At 37.9% G+C, this 27,644-nt stretch overlaps 1 protein-coding gene across 2 annotated transcripts; it reads right to left on the reverse strand.

Annotated features, from left to right (window-relative positions):
- Positions 1-14: 14 nt before the first annotated feature.
- epn2 (epsin 2) lies at positions 15-26,084 on the reverse strand. 2 transcript variants are annotated; one of them, XM_066674802.1, is made up of 9 exons: positions 25,849-26,084; positions 17,744-18,572; positions 11,521-11,633; positions 6,651-6,749; positions 6,132-6,246; positions 4,778-4,945; positions 3,640-3,726; positions 3,302-3,502; positions 15-3,188 (listed from the first exon to the last, which is right to left on the reverse strand). In XM_066674802.1, exons 2-9 carry the CDS (start codon positions 18,336-18,338, stop codon positions 2,836-2,838), a joined length of 1,731 nt encoding a protein of 576 aa, XP_066530899.1. In that variant the 5' UTR covers positions 18,339-18,572; positions 25,849-26,084; the 3' UTR covers positions 15-2,835. The 2 variants fall into 2 exon arrangements, with proteins under 2 accessions (XP_066530899.1, XP_066530898.1); XM_066674801.1 differs by having other exon boundaries at positions 6,132-6,255.
- Positions 26,085-27,644: the final 1,560 nt, after the last annotated feature.

The raw sequence follows: 27,644 nt of genomic DNA on the forward strand, positions 1-27,644 counted from the left end.
ACTTGTCACTTGCTGTGTTTATTTATAGCATTAACAGACTAAAATCAAATGTCAGTGATACAGTTTATTTTTACCATTGCAGCTACAGGTCCTTTATCATTTGCTGCTGATTTAGATGGCATTAAAACATCACATTTGCCATGTGACTTTCCTACAAAACCATTACACAGAAATAAGGTACAGAACAATATGTTACAATAGAACAAATGATAAATTATATTATACAGTTATAATGCCAACAGGTTGAGCACATATCCATAAAAAGCAGCCTGCTCCCAGTAATATGAGACAGTTTGGTAAATACAGACACAATAACATTGAGAAAAAAATTGTTTATGCATTTACAAGGTTAGTCCTCCACAATAAATGCTTTATGAGTACATAGTAACAGAAAACAGGTGATACACAAACAGTAACAGCAAAATGAGACGGGATGAACTGAGCTAGAGATTGTATATCAGTAAAAGCGAGTGGCAAAACATGTTTGCATAACTGTTTCAACATCCTTTTTTAAATAACTAATTGTTTAATTCTATGTGATGCTCATCAGCAGGGGAGTCTGACATTGCAAGATCAATGCATTAACAATCCTCTCTATCACAAATTCACCGCACAAATTTTAAAGCTGTCTTCCCCTGAAAAGCCTGAGTATGGTCACAGATTAATGACAAACACCCAGGCTCTGCTACACAACTGCACTATGGGAGTACTACCACAGCATCTCCAGCAGAGGTCACAAAATGAAAAGGACAGCGCAAAAAAGCACCTATATTTTGGCAGTGGTATCAAAAACCATGAGTACTAAGATGTGGCCCAAATTAAAAAGGAATTTCTGTTGGGATTATAAAATTACAACAGCACCTCATATCACAAGCACTTTGACTTTGGTAACTACATTTGGGCAGAGAAAATGCATTGTTTGTGCTTGTGGGGTGGAAATACATTTTCATGGGTGGAAAAAAAATTCAAATAAATCCAGACAAACAATATTCAAAAATCATAAAATTTCTCCATTTATTACTAAGTAAATTATCTGTGATGACAAAGTATTTTACCATAAAGAAGTAGAAGATTTACCTCAAAAATATCTACATAATCCGACTCAAAACCAGAATAGTGTATAACATCTCATGTTAAATAACGGGTACGTATATCAAACCTTTGATAAAACTTCTGCCTGATATGGTCTAAGGGATTAGAAGGCCAAGATTCTGATCTTTCGGGTAGATTACATTGTAAATCCCCTTCTGCTGCAAGAAGGTCCCATAGATACACAGTGATGCTTTTATGGAAATCGTTGTCCAAAGTACTTTAAGACCACAGCTCAAAAACAGGAAACACTCAAACAGAGGCCAAAATGGAAATTAAATAATAAAGACTTCAGTCTACTCAAAAATCCCCCACCAACGTAACAAGTCATATGTAATGTGTATAAATGTCCCACCTCATTCTAACACTAGTAGCACATTAGTGCTTTTCATACACATAAGTAGCATACTGCCATTTAATTGTAACGGCAAGCAGTGATAAATGTTTAGCTTTTTAAATATATAGAACTGATCGCATAAGGTAACAGTGATTAGTTATAATAGAGATAACAGTAAGATGCATTTGAACCTGATGAAAATAGCATAACTCATCCTCCAAATTCCCTTTGTTCCTTCAATGCTAACTAATACATGTTCAACACATTAATACACAAGACTTCTGGAACAAAATCACATTTCAGATTGACCCAACAAAAAATAAAATAATAGTAATAATAATAATAATAATAATAATAATAATAATTAGCTGTGTCAAAAAGTAACCATTAGGGTGTGATGAGAAGCTGTGCAAAGAATGAGCTTTACAACAGTTCTGAAATAATGCATTCAACCAATTAACTATCGTGAAGGATTTTAAGCAGTAACAAAACATAGGCATTTGTATAAAAAGTGGAGTCACACAATGATATGGTAACCAATTCCCTATAATGCGTTTAAAAACAAAACAAAACAAAACAAAACCCTTTCCACTTCAGTATGAAGTTCATCTTCCAATGCATCAGATTTGGAACCACTGAGGCGTGAGGCTGCTGTTTTGGACAATTCCTCCAAGTCCTTAGCATTTATCAAAACGTGTGCCATGCATATATTTTTTTATGCCTGGTATGCAAGTCGATTTTTTTTTTTTTTAAACAATGATCATTGTTGTCAAGCTAAGGACTAATGGTGAGCCAACAGTCAAAAGAAGGTCTCATAGCGTGTGCAAAATCCCTGCTTAGAACATCAAAATTATTACTGTGTAAACTGATAGTGTCACTCTAAACTGTCTACTTATGCGTACTGTAAATACACATAGTGTATATGCACTGTGTAGAACATATAGGCTGCTTTGATTAAAAAGGGTTAGCTTTAGCGATTATACAGCTTTAAAAGACTACAAATTAGAAAGAAATGAGAGAAAGTGAAATCCCTAAAGTTGTAGGCCCCCGATAAGAAAAACAAGCAATCAAAAGAAGTTACAAAGTGGGACCCCTTTGAATGCGAGGCTGTCTTTTGGAAAGCAAAGGCAAACTAAAACTGGTGAGAAATATCACACCTAGAGATACAGTAATCAATCATTTTCTGTCCTTTTGAAGAAATTTAGAAAAATAAAATACCAATCACTCTATGGTACCTACCTCCAACAGGCTGAAGAGAGCATCTCCTGCCAATGTAAAAACTGTAAACACCACTGCTACTCCAGAAAGTCTCAAAATAGCACATCGGTCAGGGGGAACACATCAGACTATGTTGTCTATACCATTGGAAAGAGGGGTGGGGGACAGGCAATGACAGCCTATAGTGTTTCTCACAACAGGAAGGGATTAGTGGTGCCTCCAGCTTGGGCCGTAGTGCCTGTAGGCTGCAGCACTCCACTCACAAGTGGCTGGGGCATAGACATGGAGCCAGAAATACCCACGGCTGGCATCATCTGGCCCATGGGAGCCAGTGGGGCCATGCCACCTATAGGCATCATTCCGACAGTGCCAATAGGGGCCAGAGAAGACAAAGGTAGAGGGTCGTTGCTTTTTGAAGCCAGGTCGCCAAAACCCTGACCAGACATGCCCATCATAGGACTTACTCTCATCTGGTTGAGGGTAGGTGGCTGGGGCTGGTTCACCTGGAACGGGTTCACCTGAGCTGCAGGGGCAGGAGTGACTCCTAGAACAAAGATTTCAGAGACAGAAATTTACTAAAAGAAAACATATGGCCACATGCCAGAGTATCAAAATAGCTAATGGGAAAAAAAAGTATCGTGGTGGAATAGAATCTACCTGCCGCAAGGAAGGGATTGGAAACAGGAGCTGGTTGAGGAGGCTTGGTGACCAAGGAGTCCAGGTTGACCAGGGCAGCGTTGGGACCCAGGAATGACTCAGGGGTTTTTCTGGTCGGGGCACTTGGATGCATGTCGAACATGTCAGGACTAGCAGACTTGCTAGTCTGTAAGGGCAATGATGAGCTTCTATTTCCATCCCCTACAAACAAACCATATTTCTTTTTTATAATTGTATTATTCATTTTATATTGACATCTAACATTTTTTCCTGGAATTATGTGTTTGCTTAACATGTGTAATTAGGTTTAGAAATTCTACAAATCAAAAGGAATCTACCTGTTAAGCCTGAAGTGCGAAGACTGTCAAAATCAGAGAGATCTTCTTTAGAGGTACCGTTTGGTGTGGAGAATAGATCAAAAGAATCTGGTGGTAAAAATCCAACAAATTTTAAGGTCAACAGCAAGTTTTATACAATGGCAAAACTTATGAAGTATAAGCAGAGGTAGGCTTATGGCAAAAACGTGATTTTTTTCCATTTTCACTTTTAACTAAATGTATTGCTATAAAAGCTACAAGCTGGCATACTGCCAGTACTACAAAGTTTTAAAAATACATTTTTTATATAATTTTTATTCAAAATTTCACATATTGCACCATGTTAAATGCAATTAAACATGACTGCGATTTTTGTAATTAACCATGAAGTTGTTCAGTGTTAAAGGCAACATCTATGTTTATGGTGAACTGCAGTTCTCTCTGGTTTGTTTACATTCAGAAGCTCTGTCTTTTAAGTTGGAACAGTAAGTTAGAGGAGAAAAACGACTGTAAGCGGCTGAAGTTCAACTTCTCTGTAAGTTTTTATTCACTGTTTGAATTACCATGGAAACTTGTTTGGAACTTGTGTTGTTTTATTTTGTAGCACTTTCACTCTGTGTTTACTTTCATGCAGTTAGCAGTTCCCTGGTTTTAGTGTGGGTTCACATCTAAATAATCAAGAACAACAAAAAATAGTCAATATTACCCACCTATGGAGCAAGGATAAAGAAATAGCCTCATGTCTTTTCATGATTTTAAATGTCTGAAGGTCTGTTTGTTGTTTTTATGTTGTGAGCAGAGAGAGAGAAAACCTAGCATGTCTAGCCTAGCATGACCGAGTTTTGTTTTGTTTACTGACACCTGGGTTTCATAAACACCTAAGACCAGTTACCAGCGTGCAAACGGACCAGAGAGCTATTTTATAAAAAGTGTTTTTTGTTATGTTGCCTTTAAGTACAATATCCATAATATGTTCAAAAATCATTGTGACATGAGCATGTATCATAATCATAATATTTATTTCAGACTTTAAACAAATTAAAATAATTTTTCCCCCAATGGTAAATTAAACAAAAAACACCACAACTACTGTGAGGATCATTTTAAAATTTGTTCAGTGTACCATTGCATTTTTAGCACTTCCTGAGTGATAACTCACCTAGACCAGTGGCTTTAGGGCGCATAGCAGGCCCTGAACCCCAGGGATCAGCAGCTGCAGGAGCAGGGGCTGACCCCCAGGGGTCACTACTCTTCATGGGAGTGACTGAAGTGGCAGCACTGGGCAGGCCCCAGGGATCCACAGGAGCAGCTGGCTTAGGGGCAGTACCTGGACACACCAATAAATATTCAAAATGTAAAAAGTGTGTCATTCTGAACTGGCAGGCTTTTCTTGTATCCAGTAATCTCCTTTCTCAACCACTTTCTGATGCATTTTCCCCACAATTACATAACTAGAGAGTGTACATGATCCTAGGCCTTGAAAGGTTCTTGAGATTAGTCATGATATGAATCACTCTTCCAAAGTAAATAAAAATTAACTAAATAAAAAACTAAGTATGAAAAGACAACTACCAACAATAACAAGTGAAAGAACTAAAACATCTAAAGAAAGAACTAAAAAAAGATCTAAAACAAAAACTAAAAACCTTAAAAAGTAGGGTTGAGAATACTAGTTAAAAGGGAGGAAAACCTGCCAAACAAGTTAGAACTGTCCGATCATGTCGTCTCATTGTCCCAAAAATATCCTTCTTTATTTTCATTTTGAATGAGTGCTTCAGCTGTGAGATTTAGTTTTTTTTTTGTTGTTCTGGGTGTCTGATGGGCTGGGAAATGAGAAATTATATATATGATAAATAAATTATATATAACAACTTTATGTTTAATATACTACTCTGTATTAACTCTGAATAAACAGGACTATGGTCAGTGCATTATCACAATATGTCCAGAAGTGTATTTTGACATAAGACAATACCCAATATTGGCAAACTGCCCACCCCTTGCCTAGTCCCATATTTGTTACTTTCCAGAGACTCTGGGACTTATATTCAATGCATGAACTTTTTGTTAGCAGGAAGCAGAGGATCTGTTCATGGGCAAGGTGGGCACTCCACCTGCAAATCTGCATACTGAGCCTCTTTGTTTAGCACTCACGGGAATGCACTACTACCAGCCTGGCTGCATTTTTTAGCCAACACACAAGGGAGTGAACAGCAAGAGCAAGCAAGGCAGTGGTAGAAAGGCCGAGCGAGAGAGAGAGAGACAGCAAAGTGAGAGACAAATAGTAAAAGCATGAGAAAGCAAAAGAGAAAGAGGAGGGATCAGTGAGCCTGGGGGGAACCATCTGCTTCAGCATAACAATCAAAATAGGCCAAAAGAACGCCTACTAAATATAACTGCTCCAACAAGTCCTAAAACAGAGTTATCACAGAGTAAACACATACTAATTGAACTGGTATTAATAGCCAATGACAAACAACCTTTGTATCTTTGAGTGTGAAATCCTGTCTTACCATAGCTCTGCCAGGGGTCTGAAGGTGGAGCTGCTGCTGCACCCGCTCCAGCTCCAGCTCCCCAGGGGTCAGCAGGGCCTTCAGGGACTGCATTCATCAGATCCATCAAAGATGACTGTGGAAGCTGAGAAACACATACACACAGTTGGTATTTGAAGCTGTCTTCTACAACTGATAAGGCATCTAAAGAAAGAGATCTCTCCACAAAACACTACACTGCTACATACACACACACACACACACACACTCTCTCTCTCTCTACAGCTTTAGTATAAAATACTCACGGGACATAGAGTAAGACAGCAAGGAAAAACAAGAAGAGAAAACAATATTATTTTAAATGACTGGAAAAAGACATTAGTCCTTCAGCTGAAGGAACACTGCTTTAAAAATGTAGAGAAAATTTGAATGTACTAGAGCACAGAGACAATAAAGGGAAATGCATTAGCTGTGCACAAGAGTAACTGCTCTAATGATGACTCATCAATAGCTCAGCACATCCAGTAAGACTCTGCCTACCTCCTTCTTCTTTTTGGACACTTTTGTTGTGGAGTCTTTGCGGCTCTCTTCCAGGGCCATCTGGAGCCGCAGGTCATCCCCACGGCGCATCCTTTCCTCCTAAACACAGCCACACAGAAAAGTAAATCATGCTATAGGACATACAATCTACTAGATCTCCAAACGTAATTAGTATTACTTCACAATTTATTTCCATTAAATCGCTGTTAGTGATTGATGTCATTGAATGAAAAAAGAACATAAATAAAATATGTGACATATGTCTAGGCACTCCTGAATAATATATGATACATGCCACTTTACTATGAATAATGCTTGATGCTCACAGACACAATCAATAACATGATGAAGCTCTCCTCCAATAAAAAGGTGACAACACACAATGAGCCACACCCAGCACACCACCCCCTTCCCCTTCTGAACTGGAGTATGAGGAAAGAAAGGAAGGAAAAACCTTGCAATGAGGCCATAAGTCCCTCAGTGGAGAGCAATAGCAGACAGTATTACAATCTAGTCATAACTCAGCAGTAAACCATGTAGCTTTTGGTAAGCCATACCCAGAGGAGTATGACAAATTATTGCCACATTTAAGAATATTTTATTCACATTTGATAAACTATTGCAAGCTGTTTGGTATGAGGAAGATATAAAAAAAATCATTAATGAATGTACCCATAAGGTAAGGCCTCATGTGTACTGGCATTTGATTTGACATGATATGCTACATAACCAATCAGCGTTAATACATGTTTACATCACAACGCCTTAATAAAGATTATGCCTTTCCGTGAATTACATTTAATCAGAGGGACTTCTATAATGAAGTATTTTTCATGTCTCCTCAGTGGTGAAACCCTTTAATCCATATTTAACACCATTACAATTACTACAGGACTAGTGAGTTTCCTAAATGCCCTGAAGCTTACATGTGCTTACTGAAGACACCAGTCTACAGTAGCGTCACAGATGCTTTCCCACTGTCTGCTGCTTTTCACCAGAGATAGCATTTCTTTCTGCCCATTATTGGGGTAACGGGGCAAAGATAAACATTCTTTGTTTTTTAAGCTTAAGTTCTGGTTAGCTATATTATGGCACTACACATGCTGTGTTTGTCTTGCCATGGGGACGACACAGTCCATCATTTTGCAATTTGACACACAAAAACTTTCCTGTTTCTAAGGAGCCAAGCAAAGGTGCCTGTACAGGTTTGGAAACAGCATAGGATCTGCTGGACGTTATTTTTAAAAGAATGAATCTAAAATGTAGTCAAACAGTTCGAAAGACACTAAAATTCACTTTGGGGAGCTCTGTCTGTTAAACCTAGTAGCAGCGCCACTTCAGCCATTTCACAGGTGGGTGTCACAGCCCCTAAACTCTTTTATATTGAAATAATCCATAAGTAAATGATGGACCAGTAACAAGATTATTAAAAATAATTAACTTTAGTGAACAACTGCTCTTTAGCTACTGGAAGTTGCATTTAATAGCAGGTTGTATTAGGAAGAGATCTGATTGTAAAATTTTGTTAGCTTTTTATTTTTTATTTACTTGTTTAGTTCTTATATTTAAATACATTTTAATGACATTTAACAAAAAATCAGGTATGTCAGATGAGACTTTTTATATTGTACATTACGCACACTTCACGCTCTTTCAGGAGCATTAAATTTTATTTGTACCTACGAATATTGAGACTATAAACATTTTGAATCTATTTTGAATCTTTTTCACAAAAAAGATTTATGAACGATTTGCCTGCAATTTCCTTTTGTTCACATTTCATGAATGAGGCCCACTGATAAGGTTTATGTGGTTCTGTCCCCAAGCGTTGTGTAATGCACAATGTAGGTCCAACAGTTTCTAAGCTCCACTACTAGCCACAGATGCTCCGCCCACAAGCTGACAGTGTGTCACTGTCAAAATTCTGCCAGCTGCGTATATCACTTTCTTTTGTCCTGGCTCTTACCGGTCTGACGTGAATCGGGAAGGCTGCCTCCCCTCTTACACGTTATGCCAAAAGAGCGGACTTATGATTGGCAATTTTGCGTGTCATTCCTGCAGTAGTACGCTGTTCTTGGCCATGTTAAGTGCAAGACTACTCCAGTACTACACAATTTATCTAACACCAATTCAATAATATTCAGTCAACACCCCCACTGCTTCTTTTTTTTTTTTATAATTGAGTTCATCATTCTGGTGAACTGTCATAGTTCCTCACCTACGCCGTAGACCATGTAGGAAGTACAGAGCCATTTGAGACACATCATTCATGTTGCTGCCGGGGCTGCCTGATGACCACAACACTAAGCACATGCTTACAAGAAAATAAGAGCACTAAGACCGCAAATGAAAGAGACTCAAATCTGATTTGAAATTAGGATTTGAACTGTTTACACAGCGCTGGGGGGAAAAGAAAAAAGGTATTTCACAATTTGACACCAATATTTAATTATCTGAACACTCCTGAAACCATACTCATCTTATTAACAGCCATAAATGCATTAAGCAGTTTTATATGTATTTAATAGTTACACTTACATAACTCCTTTCTAGAGACCAAAGGATGCTTTGCAATCAATACAGAATGCCATTCCATTCAACACTCAATCAACACACACAGGCAAGAACTGGCAGCCAAAAGCGCAGAACAATCAGGAACAACTTTCCACTTGGAGAACTGCATCGGGTACTAGGGGGTTTACCCAGGATAGAGTGACCATCTGGGCATACATACCATATCTGGGCATACAAACATACAGACATTCATTCACACACACTGACAATTTTTAGGAGTAGCCAATTCATCTAAACTCCATTTTTTGGACTTTTTGACTGTCGGTAAATTTTCATGATGTATTCCAAGTTACATAAAATGTTTTAATTTAGCAGCCATGATCAAAGAACCACGAAAAGTGGAGGTTGTAAGCAATGTAAGGACTTGCAGGAACCTCCTACAGTACACCTCCTGCCACCAGTGGGTCTGCATATTTGTATGGAAATTCAACCCAGATGTCCAAGCACAAGCACACTTCCTACACACTGCTAACTACAGATGAGCTTTCCAGTGCCTTCTGGGCTACAAGGAACATTACACTTCCACATCCCATCAACTGCCCCTGCTTTATCACTTCTATAACATGTGTAATCACAGTTTCAAATCCCGGTGAGACATGCGGTCGCATTGCTTTAAAACTAATTTGTAGCCTAAACTGAACAATATCCCGATTCTGGCTCAGTTCCACCGGAAGAAAAGTCAGCTTGGCGGATCTGTGTAATCTGTAATCAGGGGAAAGAGAAGGCATGCGGATGGGGGAAGGTCACATTTCTCATTTTCTTTCAAACCCTACCTCTAGTTTTAAATAAACACTCACGGAACAAAATCTATTTTTCCGTATCGCAGTTTTAACAGCTCTCATTTAAAAGCTTTTTCCCCCAATCTGTAGAATGTGATACGAAAGAGTAAGATTTGTATACACATGAAAACATGATTGAAGACTCATCTGTAACACAGAACTACATAATGTTTAGTAATGAACTGCTAGAAAAGTCCAAAAGATCAGGATAATTAGCCTTTTTATTCACACACACCCTGGGGTGTTGGGGGGGGGTGAACCACAGCAACAGAAAAGGGAGCCGTGCAGACTTGCACATGCCAATCTCAATTTAATACTTTGCCTGATCTGTGCAACAGGTTCAGTGCAGCAGACGTGGACAGCATAATAATGTATGCAGTGTCTACATAAATATATAGGCAAATAAGCCTTTTTTTTTCCTCCACTGTATTTCCAACTGCTCCTACAGATGGATGATGGATGCTCAATGTATAATAAATTAACCAAACTGTTGGTGACTTTTGATGGTCCATGGCACCTGCTTTGTAGGGGTTCATCCCATCTTTAAAATAGATATTGAACTAAATACATATTAAAATTTAAAGAAATGTTAACACAAAAAAAAGCAAAAAAAAATGTAGGTTTGAAAATGTGATGGCAAAATGGAAGGTGTAATAACTTCATGCAATGGCAACAAACCAATCAATGTGTTTGTCAAAAGGTAGTAAACAGCTGCTGGGATACAGCTGATTCATTCACTTTGTCAAAATTCCACTTCCAGAGGCAACAGTGATGGGTTAAGACCAATTTATACTTTTTTTGAATGCGTTGACTTGACACATAGCCTACGCCTTAAGCCAAACTTATAGTTCTGTATCGACCCTACACCGTAGGCAACACGTTGATGCTCACCTCTCCAGATTTGTAACTATGCGTCGCAATGACTGTGATTGGTCAGAAGTCGGATGAACATTGCTTATATCGAACTGAAGTAGTACAGGAACATGTACTCCTCTCATCCACACTATAGAAACCGCAGACAGTAGCAAATTCATAGCAAGAGATTTCATCAGATGTAGTGTGGATATCAGGGATGAATAAAAATGTTGACCAGAGGAAAAAAAATTAACTGTATGAGAAGAGGCAGCATGCAGGAAAAAGTGCCTCATGTAAAATGCGTAAAGTTACCTCATGTAAAATGTGCTCTTTCCCAAACAACAAACTCATCCCCAAATAGTGCAATTTAAAGATTTAAAAAAGCAAGAGCCCTATGCTGTTGTGAGAGTTTATATTTCTGTGTTGGTGTCGCTCTTTAGTAAATTTCACTTACTAAGTATATTGCAAGTAACACCCAACACAAGGGCAGCCTTTTGCTGCAAAACACACTTATGTATACAAGAATATTAAGTATTTATTACATATGAAACATGAACAACAGATAGATAAATTATGGCATAAAGCTTAAATGTGATAACTAATACCCAGCTGGGCTAAAATATGGGCAACTCTTCAACTAGATGATTAAACATGTAGCACACCTGCTCTGCTGCCTCCCTGCTCATAGCCAGTGCCAACTGCAGCTGTAACTCCTCTTCTCCGCTCGTCTGTGGCCTCGCCTGCTCAAGCTCTGATGACGCATTGGGTGATGTGGCTGGGGGACAAAAAAAAAAAAAAAAAAAAAAAAGAAAGAAAGAAATGTATACATCACATTAGTAAGTAAGCAGGTCCATCCATCTGCAGGCCACATAACCTGGAAGAACAGGTACACACGATGACCGAGTGTGACGTTAAAAAGGTGAAAGGGTGTAGGAACTTCTATTTCTCCCTGTTTACATGTGGAACACTCTAGAGGGGGGAATGCAAAGTGACATGGTGGCTCTAATTAGCTGAACTTACCTGTTTTCCGTATCTATGCATTATTCAATGTTCCATCTTGTTGGGTTATTAGTTTGTTTGTTTGTGCAGCAAATAAAATAGTTAATATTTAAAATAAATAATACAGGACAGCTGAAGGATTGCATATGGGATTACCGTTAATACATCCATGATAAAAGAAAGACAAAATAAACCATGGCCTTGTCAGGGACTTTTAATCCTCTGTATACTGATATACAAGGATTGAGTCAGTAGGGACAAGTGCTGTCCACTGGTGCGTCTTGATCAGCATAAGCCTAGGTAAGAGCCAGTTTGTATCCATGCTCAGGCCAACATGGAGAACATCCGTCTGCAATATACCAGATAGGTCAGACCACGCTGAAAACATTTATTATAGGTTTGTGGTTAAACCAGTTGCGACCACTTCCATATGAACTTATTGGATTAAGGTTGGTCATGTGCTTGGCCTTGGAATAAACTGAAGCTTCAGAGTCATGTCAGCTCAGAGCACATATAGACTCATAAAAACCAAGAAAACTTTTGGGTATTCTCGTTCACTGTGAAGTCTAGATTATAGGCATGTGAAGAATGACAGAACTAGGTCTTGTGAGCGTATGCTAGCAGATTTGACGCAAATGATTTTGCCCCGATCAGGATTATTTATAGAGCTGTTTCAGGCTGCCGCAGGTCAGAGAAAAATATTTGTGGTAATATGCCAACCTTTTAAAAGCTCACTCATTATTCTGAGATGTCTGAGAGTAAAGCAGCAGTGATCGATAGACTGTGAGCCAGCAATCCATAAAAGCTTTGTGACCATTAGTACTCCAGATACATTTCCTTTGAAACAAAGAGAGTGAAAGAGAACATGAGAGAGTAAGAGAGAGAGAGTGAGAGAGACAGATGGGCACAGTTTCCTGATATCAAACCTACAGGGACCAGCATTGATGGGAAAATACTAGCAAAGGGGCCATTTGCTTGGGAGAAAGGGCAGGGACGAGGGTAGGGAGGAAAGGCGACGGGTGTGGAGAATTGCGACATCCCTGATTACGACATGAGTGTCTCCCTGCTCCACCCTCATTGGGCCAGAGTGGATATATGACTCATACAGTAGCTAAGCTCAGTCAGCTGGGCCACCTCAAACTTCTATCAGAAGAGGCCTAGACAATTTAAGGTCAACTAGATATTCATACTCACCGCCCACACCAAGCTCAGAGCCTATAAGTTCACAGACCTTCCAAAAGAGAGCGAAATTTGTTTTTGATGGGAGGAAATAAGTTTCAAATGCAAAAGCTGATCTTTGAACTTGTGCTTATGAATGCAAACTTGCGTCATTTACATTTCAAAAATCAGATTTAAGCACTACATATGAGATGAACATGGTCCCACTGGCTGGAAATGATAACAAGCTGAATGAGTATAGCAGACTGTATTAGTCCATCTGGATAAAAGAATGGCTATTTAAAACATGGCTCAATCCGAAAGCTACAACTACTGATCCAAGGCCTCAGTCTGGCCAGCTACTACAGGCACAGATTAAAAAAAAAGAGAAATGAATCTGGCTGAAACAAAGTTTCATTAACATGATATTTCACTGTCAACATGACTATTAATAGTTTCCTTTGCGTTTATACACCTACCAGTGCCCCAAAGGGCTCTAACATGCAGATACATTTTTATTTTAATGGTGCAAGCTGTGAGGGGTTTTCCAGTCCACATAACAAAACAAGATGGCTGGGGAGGGGTACTGATGCATGTCTATGAGCACTGATATAAATCAGCAGAAAGATTGAGGGCAGAACAATTCTTACAGAAAACTGTTCCGACTAATGAGAACATGGAAACTGTACACAGTGAAAACCACATGTTTTGATATCTTCAAATGACTTGACTCAAAGACAAACACACAAGAGCTGGAAATGTCACTCTAGACATTTTCATCAGCAGTTCCACTAAAGAGTCATATATTCCACTAGGTAACAAAATAAATCAAATCAGACAAATGTCAAACTAAACACTGAGGATTGTGAACAAGTTCGGTCACCTTGTGTCTATACTGTCACTCTAAATTTCAGCTTATGATGATGGATGAAAACCCAAAAGATGACTATTGAAGGACACAATGACTGCCCACTTTTCAATCTGTCCTGCTTTATTTACAAAGCTGTATGAACCATGGTCCCACAACATGGGATATTTTTGTGAACATTCCACATAATACCACCTTATACGGTCAATGAACCATCACTGCACCAAACCCATTCAAACACTCTTCAGGCCAGACATGAAATCACAACCATTTCCTATGCTTCATCTATCCTATTTTATAATTATTTTGTTACATAACATTGCCATATGCAAAGACCATGAAGCATCAAAAAGCAGACCTAAAATTAGTAACAATGCTCCGAAATCAAATTTCAGTCATCTGCCTGTAATTCCTGAGCACTTAAATCTTTTTTTAAAAAAACAATTTAAAGTGTGAATTTCACTAACAGAATGTCCATTAACAATCTCTGGAATGACAATAGCAGGAAGCTTCCACAGGAATGTAAAACATTCCACTGCTAACAGCCTAGCTTTTCTTGCTGTGGCCCATTTTCCCCCTTTTGTTAATGACTCAGCTGTTTGCACTTCCGTTTTAGAACCCCCTTTTAATGAAAATCACACCAAGCGAAAAAGTAACACCCCAAGTGCACTAAATAAAACAGCTGACCTGGTATCCTCTCAAGTGGCAGCACATCATAGAACAAAAAAAATAACTAAATAAAAATTAAAACCCATGAGCTCTAAATTAATTTCTCCAGGTTTTTCAAGTTAAAACCACTGATCATGCTCTAGTAGCTCCGAATATAAACACTTCTAGCTAAATCTGTTATATCATCTGCCCCTATACTAGAGTGAGTAAACTCTCCTGCGGCTGGCTTCCCTGGGGTAGATTATAAAATTCTTCAGTCGTGTGTGTGTGTGTGTGTGTGTATATGAGAGAGATTGGGGGGGGGTGGGGGGTACCAGAGATGCATCCTATTTCCTCGACTCAATACAGAAGCTCAGAAAAGAGCAACAGACCTCGGGGAGTTCAGGAATTCTGGCTTCCTGTAAATGGCACGAGGTAAAGACAAAGCAAAATGGAAGCAGACAGTTGTTCAGAACCTGCAGACAGTGAGTACAGGGGCATAGCTGAGGAGACAGCCCCTGAAGAGCAACAGCAGAAATACAGTTTCCCCAGTCTGCAGCTTAAAGGATTACTCAGTGCAGACTGAGGTCTAAGTGCGTACTCCCTGACGATGGGACTGCAAGTGGAGAACACACTAATCCTGGGCTAGGTCAACCCCATGGGTTTCTGCTGTGAGAAAAAAAAACCCTTTAAATTAAGTTTGAGACCTTTTTAGATTTGCACTGGAGCAATAAGCAAAAATTTCATGACTCCAAGTCAAGTCCTAACCAACGTGTTTAGTCACAAATTTTAGCTATGCTTCATATGCAGTGTCAGACACCACACAGGCAAGAGATTGAAACCCCCACATGGCTTAGCATGGGTTTAACATATGTACTTAGCATGTTGCTAACTGATGAAGTATGGTGTTTTCTATGATATTTCTAGTGTGTAATTCCAAACAGTTTTCACCGTCTTAATGTTGGATTTTTTTTTTAATTTTCCTTCAGAAATCAAGATTTTAATGTTATTCTGCAATGTCATAAGAAAACAGGGTTACAATTTAGAATTACGTGATTGACAGGCTGACACATTTAGCCAGGTTTACCCAAATGAGGCAGCATGTCTGTCCCTGCCTCTGACCTGTACTGCACAGACTCTGGTGTCCAATTTGACAACATGGCAGACAAGCTTGGCTTATGTTATGTAGAATGGAAGGCAATGGAGGCACACAGTCCAAGTTTTACAGTCCAGTCATTGAAAGAAACAAATCCTGTTCATATAATGGGAGGGTCTTTAGAGCTGCAAGCAAGCAGGTGGCGACAGAGGAGGGGACTAACTGCAAATTCATAGATCTTTACAAACGGAATGAAACTGAAACTGTCAAGTTAAAGCTAAGCATTTTTCAATGGAATTTTTGTCATGGTAATTAGTTGTAAATATGGATAAGTGTTTAGGGGTTTAAGTGATGACTGGTGTGAAACGTTAATATCTGTAAAATATGAAGTCATTTTATAAGAAGTAGTAAATAAATGTTAGACTGCAGTAAGAAATGTGGGTGGCTTGGTTGTTAGCAAGTTCGCCTACCAGTGCTGAGATCTTGGGTTCAAGCCCTATCTGGGTGGAGTTTCTATGTTCTCCCCATGTCTGCGTGGGTTTCCTCTGGGGTCTCCAGTTTCCTCCCACAGTCAAGGTTAGGTGAATTGGCTTCTCGAGTAGTTGTCCTGGTGTGAGTGAATGAGTGTGTATGTGAATGAATGTCTGTATGTGTGGGAGAATGTGTATGCCTAGATATGGATTGGCACTCTTTCCTAGGTGAAACCCTAGTACCCTATGCAGTCCTCCAGGTGGATGGTCGTACCTGGTTGAGAGTACGCTGTACGCGTTTGGCTGCCACTTCTCACCATTGTATGTGTGTGTGGATTAAGTGTTGAATGGAATGGCGTTTTGAGCAGTGTTGACTGTTAAGTTATCTAGAAAGGTGCTAAATAAGTGTAATTATAAATAAATAAATAAATAAATAAATAAATAAAAATAGGTGGGACTGGGATTTGTAATAATGGTTACTTCTAAAAGAGTATTATTTATAGAGCACACGCTCTTGAGCTCATTCGGATTTTCTATACTCCAATGCACATTTTTGCCGAAGAAGTCAATACGATAAAATACACAGTTGAGAAGCTGATGTTTTGGTTGTTAAACAGAGAGACAAGGATAATGGATAATATATATGTGAAATGATAACTTAATTTTTGAGCATGTTTTGTGACTGTTCCGATAACGTTTAATCTGAATTGCTTGAAAATAAGTATATAAATTGAATATTTTTGTCAAACTTTGTTTCAACAACATTAACAATCTGGACATAACATGACAGAAATGTGTCTGTACCGTCCTATCACAGAAAGACTTGGGGCATTTTCACACATGAAAGCTCAGTCCAAGTTTTGGTTTCATATTATGTATTACAGAATTGTGTACAGAACCATTGGGGGGAGAGGGGAGGGGGAAAAAAGCTTTATATAAAGTTATGTTAACTGATTACTTATAATTTTACTTTACTGATAAAGTTCTGTTCACTTTTTACATGCACTGTTTTCATTTAAGACAGTATGGTATGAGTACAGTAATGTATTTACAGTTAAATTAAAAGGTTCTTACATGCTACTCTTTATTGGAATGAAGTAATGAGCAAATTGGCTGGTCACATCCATCTCTATCATTTATACTGCTTCAATTTCCTGTAATTGGTCAAAATGTTCAAATCATATTTAATAACTGCAATAGACCACTAACCCAGGAAGCACTGTCATTTATTACAGTCCTGTGGATTGTTATTTAGCCAAATCAGGACGGAAGAACTGGGAACAATAATACCTTAAATCTGGTACTGAACAACAACCTGTAGCTTCTATATAGTCCAGAATTCACATTGTCAGTAGCAAAAAATATTCACTACTCCGTTCCAAAACCTGATGTTGTAAAATATAAATGCATCTATGCTGATGTTTTGATTATTTGGAAAAAATTAATGACAAAGCATATGGCTCCTACGTTAAAAAAAGTGCAGCAACTCACAGATCATTGTTTCAACATTATTTCACAATATCCTCACAAATAAGTCACTACTTTGTCTGTGTGACTAAAAATCCTTCAAACTCAAAATTTCAAAACCCCATCTTACACAAGACATTACATTTCTTGCACAAACATTCCATAGTCAGTCAACTTACATCCGTGATATGATGCTGGCGAACCCTCTGATCTGCCGTACTCCTCTGAGTAGCTGGTGGACAGGTTAGGCTGGCTGGAACCACGGCCAAAATTGATCTGGTGGTTGCTGCCAACACTGGTGGCCACCTGAGCCATGCGTTCCTTGGTCTTCAAGGCCTGAGAGCGCTCGCCTTTCAGCCGATCATCATCTTTCAGCAGCACAACCAGTTGCTTTGACTTCTCTCTCACATTGATGCCCTGGTCTTTGCCATCACGGTCTATGTATTGGAAATCTTTGAGAGTCTGTATAGCAAAAATATTCTCCTTGCACTGCAGGGCCACACGCTCCGAGCCAGTCTTGATCAGGTAGTCCAACAGCGTCAAGGCCTTGTACACATGTCTCCAGTTCTTGCCATGGTCATTTAGTCTTTTCCAGATCATGCTCATGATCTCAGAAAAGGCCACCACATTGTAAGTGAGGTCAGAGATTTCCGACATCAGCGAGCTGGAGGGCCCCCAAGGGTCATTGGAGGTCGCTTCTCTGACCTTTTTCTCTGCCTCTGAATAGTTATTCACCACATTTTTCATCTGCCTCCTGATAGTAGAGCTTGGCATTTTGTAAATATACTTGTGAACTACTCAAATGGAAAAAGATTGTTTAATTCCTCAAAAGCAAAAAAAAAAAAAAAAGGTTTTCCTTCAGTCCTCAAAGCCAAGTTCCTATGTCAGAAGGCTTTCAGCAAGTCCAAAGTTGTGTTCTTTGCTTTAACAATTCCCTCTGTTACTCAATGCCTGTTAAAACCATTTCCACACAGTGACAGGAATCAGCATGATGACTTCCTCCATTACCTGGAACACAAAACCAAGCAGTTAAATTCAAACTCAAGAAACCTAAAGAAATTGTCTGTTACATTAAGTGATATATATATATATATATATATATATATATATATATATATATATATATATATATATATATATATATAAGGGAGGAAAAAAATTAATAAATACATAAAAAACCCACTGTGGTTCAATCTGTGTCATGCTTATAAGCTTGGGGCAAAACTCTTGCCCTTTGTGTCAAAGTTGCATATGCAGCTAAAGTCTAGCAAACACATTTCCTGACAGCACCAGCAGCTCCTTAAAGTTAAAAACACCCCCCCCCCCAAGTCAGTTAAAGAGAAATAGGTCACAGCTGTGTGCTTTCCAAACACAGAATGTGTAGTAGGCTTCTATCCAGGTACTGAAACATAATCAACACACACACAAACGCTTTACATGCACAGAGTATCAGAGATTGGCTCAAGACATGACGTGGTTCCTGTTACAGTAATGCAACACTTTGCCAGAAAGTGGATAGGGATTTTATTTCCCAGAGGCAACTCCTGTTTTCTTCACCTGACACACCGGTCTATGGACCACACCACATGCTTAATACTTTAATCACTGACAATTAAAGCTAATTATTAACTGTACAGAATTGTATCAGAACTACTTTCCAAACCTATTTTTTTTTGGGCTTTGCTCTGAGATTTTAATACTGTGCTCATTAACTGAATACTCTATACTAACATGAGAACTAATCAACCACTCTGCTAACTGCAGATCTTTCCATAGAAAGGCTCTGATGGCAATGAAGAGCAATGATGTGTTTAGTCTATAGTCATTAGCTGGTGAAGACATGGAATAACGGCTCACAAAATAACTTGGCATGCCCATAAATTCATTAAAAGTCACTGAAATGTGACTCCGGTGGCCCTGCTGAACGTCCATACAGAGTAACCTCCTCAGCAACCCCCTCCACCTCCCTAGACTCTGCATACGCATGAATACAACCAGGCTTTAATGAAACATCTGCTGCTTTAATCACCTATTCAGGCCCAGCACACAAGAGGAAGAGAGGGGCAACTGTATCAGTGCCGGAACAAAGATCCAGCAGCACTCACTCTGACCGGGGGCCCAGGAAGCCAGCACACAGGCAGGGTCTGTTTGAGGATCTAGGCCGTGCAGCAGCCTCTTCCATACTAAAGAACATGTCAGGTCTGAGCCCTGCCAATATCAAGGCAACTCAGTGATTGGTGTTGAAAGACAGCCAAGCTCTGGGTAGAGTTCAGTGTGTAGTGAGGAAGAGTGCTTTCTACAAAGACTTCATCTCACAACCCATTAATAAGGAGCAATAATTGAAACAGGTCATGAAATAGCATCAGGAATATTCCCAGGACCACCTCAGAGAAAGTGAGACAATAATATATTTCTAACTTAAAAGCATTCCAAGGACTAAAACCGAGACCTCTTTCTTCCAAATAAATATATCAAAATAATAATAGAGTAAATCATTTCTGGGCAGGTATTATCAAGGACATTGTTTTGGGGAACATTTAGGCAAACATTTTAATGTATGACAACAAATGCACACCAATCATGTATAAAAACTCCTTACCTATAAGAACAATATTCAATCAACATGGAACTAAAAGCATTTGGGGATAACATGTCATACATGCAATATTTAAGTGCTACAACATATATTATTATTCTCGCTGAGTCATACTTGCTAACTCCATTACATTAAAATGTTAAGAGATTTAAAGTGGACTTTAAATTTTCCCACTTTCTTATAACTAAGTAATGTGACCAGATTTCTTATCCTGTCACGTCTGCTTCAGGTTCTTCAAAGTTATTTACAAAGTCTGACGGCTTCTAATTTTAGGTTAGTGAAGCTGCTAGTAAGAAGGCCATGTCCTTGCACTGTAGGATATTGACGTATTTGACAGTAGTAATCATTACAGTAATTAAATATTATCTATAAATCACAAAATCACATTAAAACATAGCTCTTTCGTAGGCATTGATTAAAGCTTACATCCGGTATGTTTATTTTGTAACTGAAACAGAAAGTACATTACCAAGTAACCCCCCCCCTTTCTGCTGACAATTTAGAAGAAAAAAAAATTGTCTAGCTATTAGGGCAATGACTGTGAACTGATAAAACTGAAATGTCACTTTCCATCTCATAATTAGAAGAAAATACGCACATGAACAAAGTCACTCAAACGTTGTCTAAATATAGAATAAAACAAAGCTTATCAGGCCTCATCGGCACAAAGATAAAAATAACTATCTTTATCTACAAAGATATAAATACATAAAATGCAAGTGTCTAAGTGTCTTTTCATTTAGCTTAGTTTTAATCAAATATATACAAAGTAATCACTGGTGGCTGAAGTGCTGTGCTACATTTTGAAATTATACACCTAAACTGTGCTATTCTCTTAACACGTTTCTAAAATGCAATTTAGCTGCCTGTATGCACAAAAACAGCATTAAGATCACAGACACTAAAAAAAATTAAAATAATAAATAACAAAAACATCTGCTAAAGAATTCACATGTAGACATTTGGATGCTAAGGAAGTACAATTAATAATCATAAGGAAGAACAGTAATGAAGGAGATAAAACTGTAGTTGTCGGTGTTGTCTGCCAAGCAAGCTTCGGGTTTCTTATGACATTGACAAATCACACAAATTACACAAATAGTCATTCTAATATATTTGCTGTTAGCAAATAGCCTACATATTTCATAAATAAATATTTTAAGCATTTACCATGCATTCATTGGAAAACCTACACATTCGCACATGCATAGACTACAATACAGAATGATCTCACATTAAATTATTTTTAGAAAACTGGGACCTAATTATTCATATGTTAGAACTGAAAAGGTGAAAATGGCAGCAACAATGACATACAATAAATAAATCTACATGTACATCCATGTACATGACTTAAGATCAGGAGTACATATTTACTGTTGCGCTATGCTCATGGCCATGCAATTTTACATTTGAGCTAATAAAAATGCAATGGCTATGGCCAGAATGACCTCTTGCTTTGGAGATTGTATTTTAGTTTTAACAAACAGAAAGCCCAGCTTGATTTCCATACACTGTACAAATATTCACCGTTAATAATAAAACAAATAACTTCATGATCCAGCACAAGATTAATGTCCCACTGTAATGCAAATAGTTACAATAATTCAGAATTCACAAACAGTACAATGTTAGCCAAGTTCTACAACTCTTCTTCCTTGTTTGTAGTAATGGCTAATTTACTAATATAGGGCTTTACGTTCAGTGGTTGGTCAGACAAAAACAAATATAACAAACTTGAGGGTCAAGTATAATGTCTGATAGTATTGGTATGATAGCCCAACTTTGTTGTTCAATATACAGACATTCTTTGCCATAATAGATGTGTTTGCATGCACTGATAAATTGCTATGAATACACACATCTACAACAATAGGGGAGACAAACTTTTAATCAAAATTTTCTGCAGGACAAATAATTGTAATTAATTTATTTAATCCTGTAATTAATTTGCTATTAACTCAAATACTTCAGTTAAGCAACTCATTATTACTTATTATTTTTAAACCAATGTCAGTTACACAAAACTTCATCCCACTGACAGTTTACAGCCAGGATTCCATATTGCTTGTGCCTTTAGTCCAACAAAAAGCTTTAAATACTGCTTCATCTCTCTCATAATGTCTAGGGATGCATCAATTTGGGAATTGTGGGCCGAAACTGACATCCAATATTATACATGTCCACATCTGCTGATACCCATAGCGATGCAGATATACACATTTATAGAACATCCTACATAAAAGATGATACCCCACATCAATTATAGACAAATAAAATACATATGAATTGCATTTTAAGCTTTCTACCAACTGTGTGCAAACAAAACTGAAGGTATCTCTGTAGAAAATTTCTAGCCACATTTGGTTAGCTAACTTCCTAATACAGACAAGTCACTGTTTTAAACTAACTCTTATGAATTAACAAGTTAAATGCAATAATATATCTACTCAAACTAACCTTTATAAAATGATAACAAATGAAATTTAATTTATAGCTATGTGCCTACTTAACAATATATTAATACAAAGTAAGAGTGCTTCAGCACTGCCTTTGTACTTGTAAAAATATGAGACATATTTTTCTACATACTCATCTGTTTTTTTGTTTGTTTTGTTTGTTTTAAAGCATCACTTAGCCTTCTTCTACTAAAACAAATAAGTCAGCAATTATTGGTTTGAAATATCTGTAAAAATCAACATATCTGCCCAATATAGATGTTAAAAAAAAACTTCTCAGCCTTTATCAGTAATCATTAGCCAGTAGTCATGGAATACCAATATCCCTGACTACTCTGCACACACTTGAGTGTGAACACTACTGCACTGCACAGGTGCAGAAGACAAAGTGCCCTGATATGGTTCAACCTTGACAAAGAAAAACGTGTGTGACAAGTGCCAACAAGCCTCAAATCTGCGGAAGGGCATGTGGGGACAAAGAAAATGAAGCAGCGTGTGGAAGGGGGTAGAGATCTGAGTATTAAATTGGGCACCACACCCCATTACCAGCACAACCAGAAGCAAGCAATCCATTAACTAGTAACAAGTATGCCAGATAAAATACTAAGGACAACTAAAAATCACAGATTGTAGCTTTATTAAGTACAATCATAAGTAAGACATTTGTGAGTATGTGTGTGCACATGTTCCACTGCACGTTGACATCCACACTGTTTTGTCCAGCAGGTTGTGTCACCGTTCTTAGACTTTGCTAAAAAAGGTATTCATGGGAACATACAATAAACTTACCCTATCGCAACTGTCCATTTTGTCATTTGCAAACAACACCAGGACCATTTACAATTATGCCTGAGAGCTGTACCTTCTGTGTCTAATTTGTCTTTCCTGAATAAATTGAATATATGTATCCATTAATTTCAGTGTTATTCATTTAAAATACACACAAAAATTAGCAATTACTTATAACAAATATTAAAAAAAGACTGGACAAAACTAAATTCCTAATAATTATGCGCCATCATCTACAAATTATTAAAAGAGTTGTGTAAGACATTAAAATGGCAAGTAATGTTAACACAAAAGAAAATAATTGCTTAAAATGAATTGAGACTTGAAATACATTCAAGATAAGCATCTAAACGTCCTAAGCATACTCGGTGTCTCATGTAACTGCTTAAACAAAAAAAATAAATAAATAACAATAATAAATAAATAGATTTTCTTCATTATTTCAGTCTGGTTCTTAAATGGCTACCTTAGTACTAGTTCATTTCATAGAACAGAAAAACATAAAATGTAGTATAAAATCATAAAACATATCAGACTCTTTGATCCTGAGCAAGATGTAGAAGATGCTTGCCTACCAAATTATTTCAAATTTTTAATATTAATCTGTGGGATGTGTACATAGAATAACTTGACCTAACCCTTTGCCCTTTAAACACATGACTTCAATACATCAAAAGGCTTTGCAGATAGCCTAAAATAATTCACTTACACCGACAGAAATTAGAATACATGGATTTCAGTCTGGTCTCTAGTAGAAAGTAGCATGAAGTGAACAAACACACCCATGATTTCATGCCCAAGACGGCCAAGTTAAAACTTGCTAAATTATGTTAGTTGCTCCCATAATGAGTTAATGAACTCCAAACAACCCAGCTATGATTTAGTGCAAGTACCAGCTAAAGGAAAAAACACCAAAGCAGCTAGAAACAGTTCCCATACAGTACTCATGGTTAACAGGCACAAAGTACAAAATAAATCTAATTTCCTTCATTTTGCGTAGCATGTAGACATAAACTGTATAATACCTACACACCACATCCCAGTCCACGTACGGAAAATAAGCCAACTACATCTCAAATGACTTACTTACATTATGTCAAAATTATATTATTTAAAAAGAGCCCATGTAACTCCATGGAGAAAATAGAAATCGTATACATTATTTCTTAGAAAAAGAAAGATTATTAAAAATAAAAAGAAACAAGAATTAAAACAAAATTTGAAAAACGGTACGCAAAACTACAAGTGTTTTACCTGGAGTCAACAATGCAATTTGGTGCACTGTTGAAAAAATTTGTTTGGTGCTCAGCTGACTTTCAGCACTGAGCATGAGAAATTAGCAAGTGGCGTCAGCTAAAGCAATGAGACAGAATTAACAATACACGAATCAAATCGTCTCATACTTACTTCCTTACTCGAATAACTGATGTGTTTTTTCTTCTTTACAGGAATCAGTTAGCTACTTTGCTAACACCGTATTAGCGTTTAGCTAGCTAACTTCACGCAGAGCTAAGAGCTAGTACAACCTTCCGAGTCAACTTAACTACCCTTACATTTCTCACGTAGCAGTAAGACAATAATACAAAAAGAAACGTAATTTATGCACCGTAGTTTATTTACTATTTCAGCACTGGTAAATTCGAAATCATCCAAAGTTTACAGTAAGTAGACTTGTATTTATCCTTCTAGCTAACAGTGGAAAAGTTCTAGCAGCTGCGAAAACACGGTGTCTCAAACGGCTCCTTGTTCCCTCTGTAGTGAACAAGGTGGAGCAATTTTTTTAAAACAAAGGCTCCAGGTTTTTGACCCGAGCTGTGCACTGCGAAGGAAGCAGGCAGAGATTTGAGACATACCCCATATTCCATTAGGAATAGCTTAGCACGAGCAAGGAAACTCTACTCATCCATTTAGCTACTATCAGCGGTCGATTTTTAACCAAATGGGAATTCCATGTGTAATTCGTTAACGTAAAATACTTTATTACACTGGACTTATAACAATGTATGGAGTAAACTATATATACACACACAATATAACTATATAAATATATATCAAACAATACCCGTAACACTCGTAATGTAATCGTTACTAGCCTGAAATTGGTTACATCACCACCTAACCATAAGATCGTTAACATTAAAAGGGTTTATAAAAGGTACGTCGCAAACTAGTATTGTATTTCCGTAAAACAGCCGTTAAATACAACGAATGTTAGGAATCCAACAGTTAACAGAGTTGTTCTTGGAGCTCGTTAAAGTTGCGGCTGCTCCTCGGTGCTTTGTGGAGATATCGCCGAAACTGTCGAGCGCCGTGGTGCACCATTTCAGTCGGAGAAGATAGACTCGACAAAAGAAGCTGGAATACCGACTGTAAACTTTAGCTAGATCGCAAACAGACTGAAGAAAAGAGACAGCGCTAAGAAAACAAAACAGTAACTTACCTCTTCGTCTATTTGTATTGGTTCAGGGCTCAGTGTTTATGCTAGAATAAAGCGCTCGGCATGCGACCCGGGTAATCTAGAGGTCAGATACCCTTCTGAGTGAGATCTACAGTAGTTTATGGCGCTCCGAGTCTCGCCGGGGCCGTGCTGTGGTTTATGGGAAGGCTGCGGGACACACGGCTCTGATGGCGATATCAGCTCTGAGTCTGAGAGAGAGTGACACCCACAGTGTGCAACATGGCGGACTCTCTCTCTCTCTCTCTCTCTCTCTCTCAGAGAGTGAGCGGAGAAGGGTGTGGTAGGATCTTTAACGCGAACCATCATGTAATTTTTGGAATTTCTCTTCATTCTTAAGAAATTAGTGTCCCTTTATCTATTGAGAGTAGTTTCAGGACCGCACTCATTGGTTTCCAGAAAACTTCAAGTAACCAACTCTGTAGATTTGATTGAAAGCAATAGTTCAATCTGATGGCGCATGTCACCCCCCACAGGCCCAGAGACCACTCACGCACACATCTGAGGGTCTTTGAAACTGAATATGATGACCACATACTTTAGGTAAAACTAATGCTTTGATATTGGCATTATTTTTTTAATTAGTAAATGTCATGGTGGAATAATTGGTTCAGGAATTCAGAACAGCAGAGTTTCAGAAAATTTGGTGGTCCTGCTTAGGGACCCCCAAATATATATGTAAAAAATTTACTCATTATATATGAATATAATATAATATAACTTAGAACTAAGTACATATGGTGGTGAATATATTCAGAATATGAATTTATGTGAAATTGTTTATTTTAGAAGAAACTTCACAAGAAGGTCACAATATCTAGAGTCAATATATTTATATCATTTTAAAATATTAACATTTTGTGAGAACTTTTAGAGTGTGTAATGCTTTTCACCCAGTCTCACTGCAGAAGCAAGCTCTGGATTAGCAGCCACTCTAATCCTAGCTACTTTAAGTGTGTGCACTTACTTGACCTTAATGTAACCAAGAATAGTATACTGTTCTGACTGGGTAATAGAAATTCTACTAAATAGAAAACGCAACATTTCATTAGGAGAGATTTAATCTGTTAATATGAATCATACAGACTCTGCTGATATCTGATGACCTTTTATTTAATTTTGAAATATTGTTTAAAAAAACAACAACACTGAGCTGGGTGCAGTATATCTCTAAGGGAATAACCTTTCCCTTTAACAGGAAACATTTTCTCACAGATAAGGATTGGTTTGTTTCCTGGAGAATCTGTTGAGACCCAGATTTCTGTAAGATAATCTGTTGTTTACATTAATATACATTATTTATTTGATGGCATCACTTAGTCTACATGTGTTTTGTTACGGCAAAGTAAGTTTAGCCTATAAACAATCACTCTGATCAACTGTACAGACCTATTGCTGCACATGCAGTACACTACCGGGGATTAAGTATTGACAGGCATTGACCAGTAGAGGGCCACAACATACAAGTTTCAATTTCGTTGTGGAGCTGTCTGGCAGAATGCAATCAGAATCTCAAAGCAGCATTCGACCTAGTAATGTTAAGCCTTCTCTGGACTGTAGAAGTTTTAAATTGACCTGAATATCAACCTGCCTATTAATATTCTTGATTTCAGAAAAATGTTGAATCAGCTATCTATAAACATTTTTACCTTTGTTTCTACACTCACTGCCCATTCACTCAGCTCCACTCACCATACAGGAGCGCAGTGACACTGATTTGGTGGTGGTGTGTTAAGTGTGTGTTGTGCTGGTATGAGAGGATCAGACACAGCAGTGCTGCT

Source organism: Hoplias malabaricus, chromosome 6 (genome assembly GCF_029633855.1).
Source record: "Hoplias malabaricus isolate fHopMal1 chromosome 6, fHopMal1.hap1, whole genome shotgun sequence".
Classification (NCBI taxonomy): domain Eukaryota; kingdom Metazoa; phylum Chordata; class Actinopteri; order Characiformes; family Erythrinidae; genus Hoplias; species Hoplias malabaricus.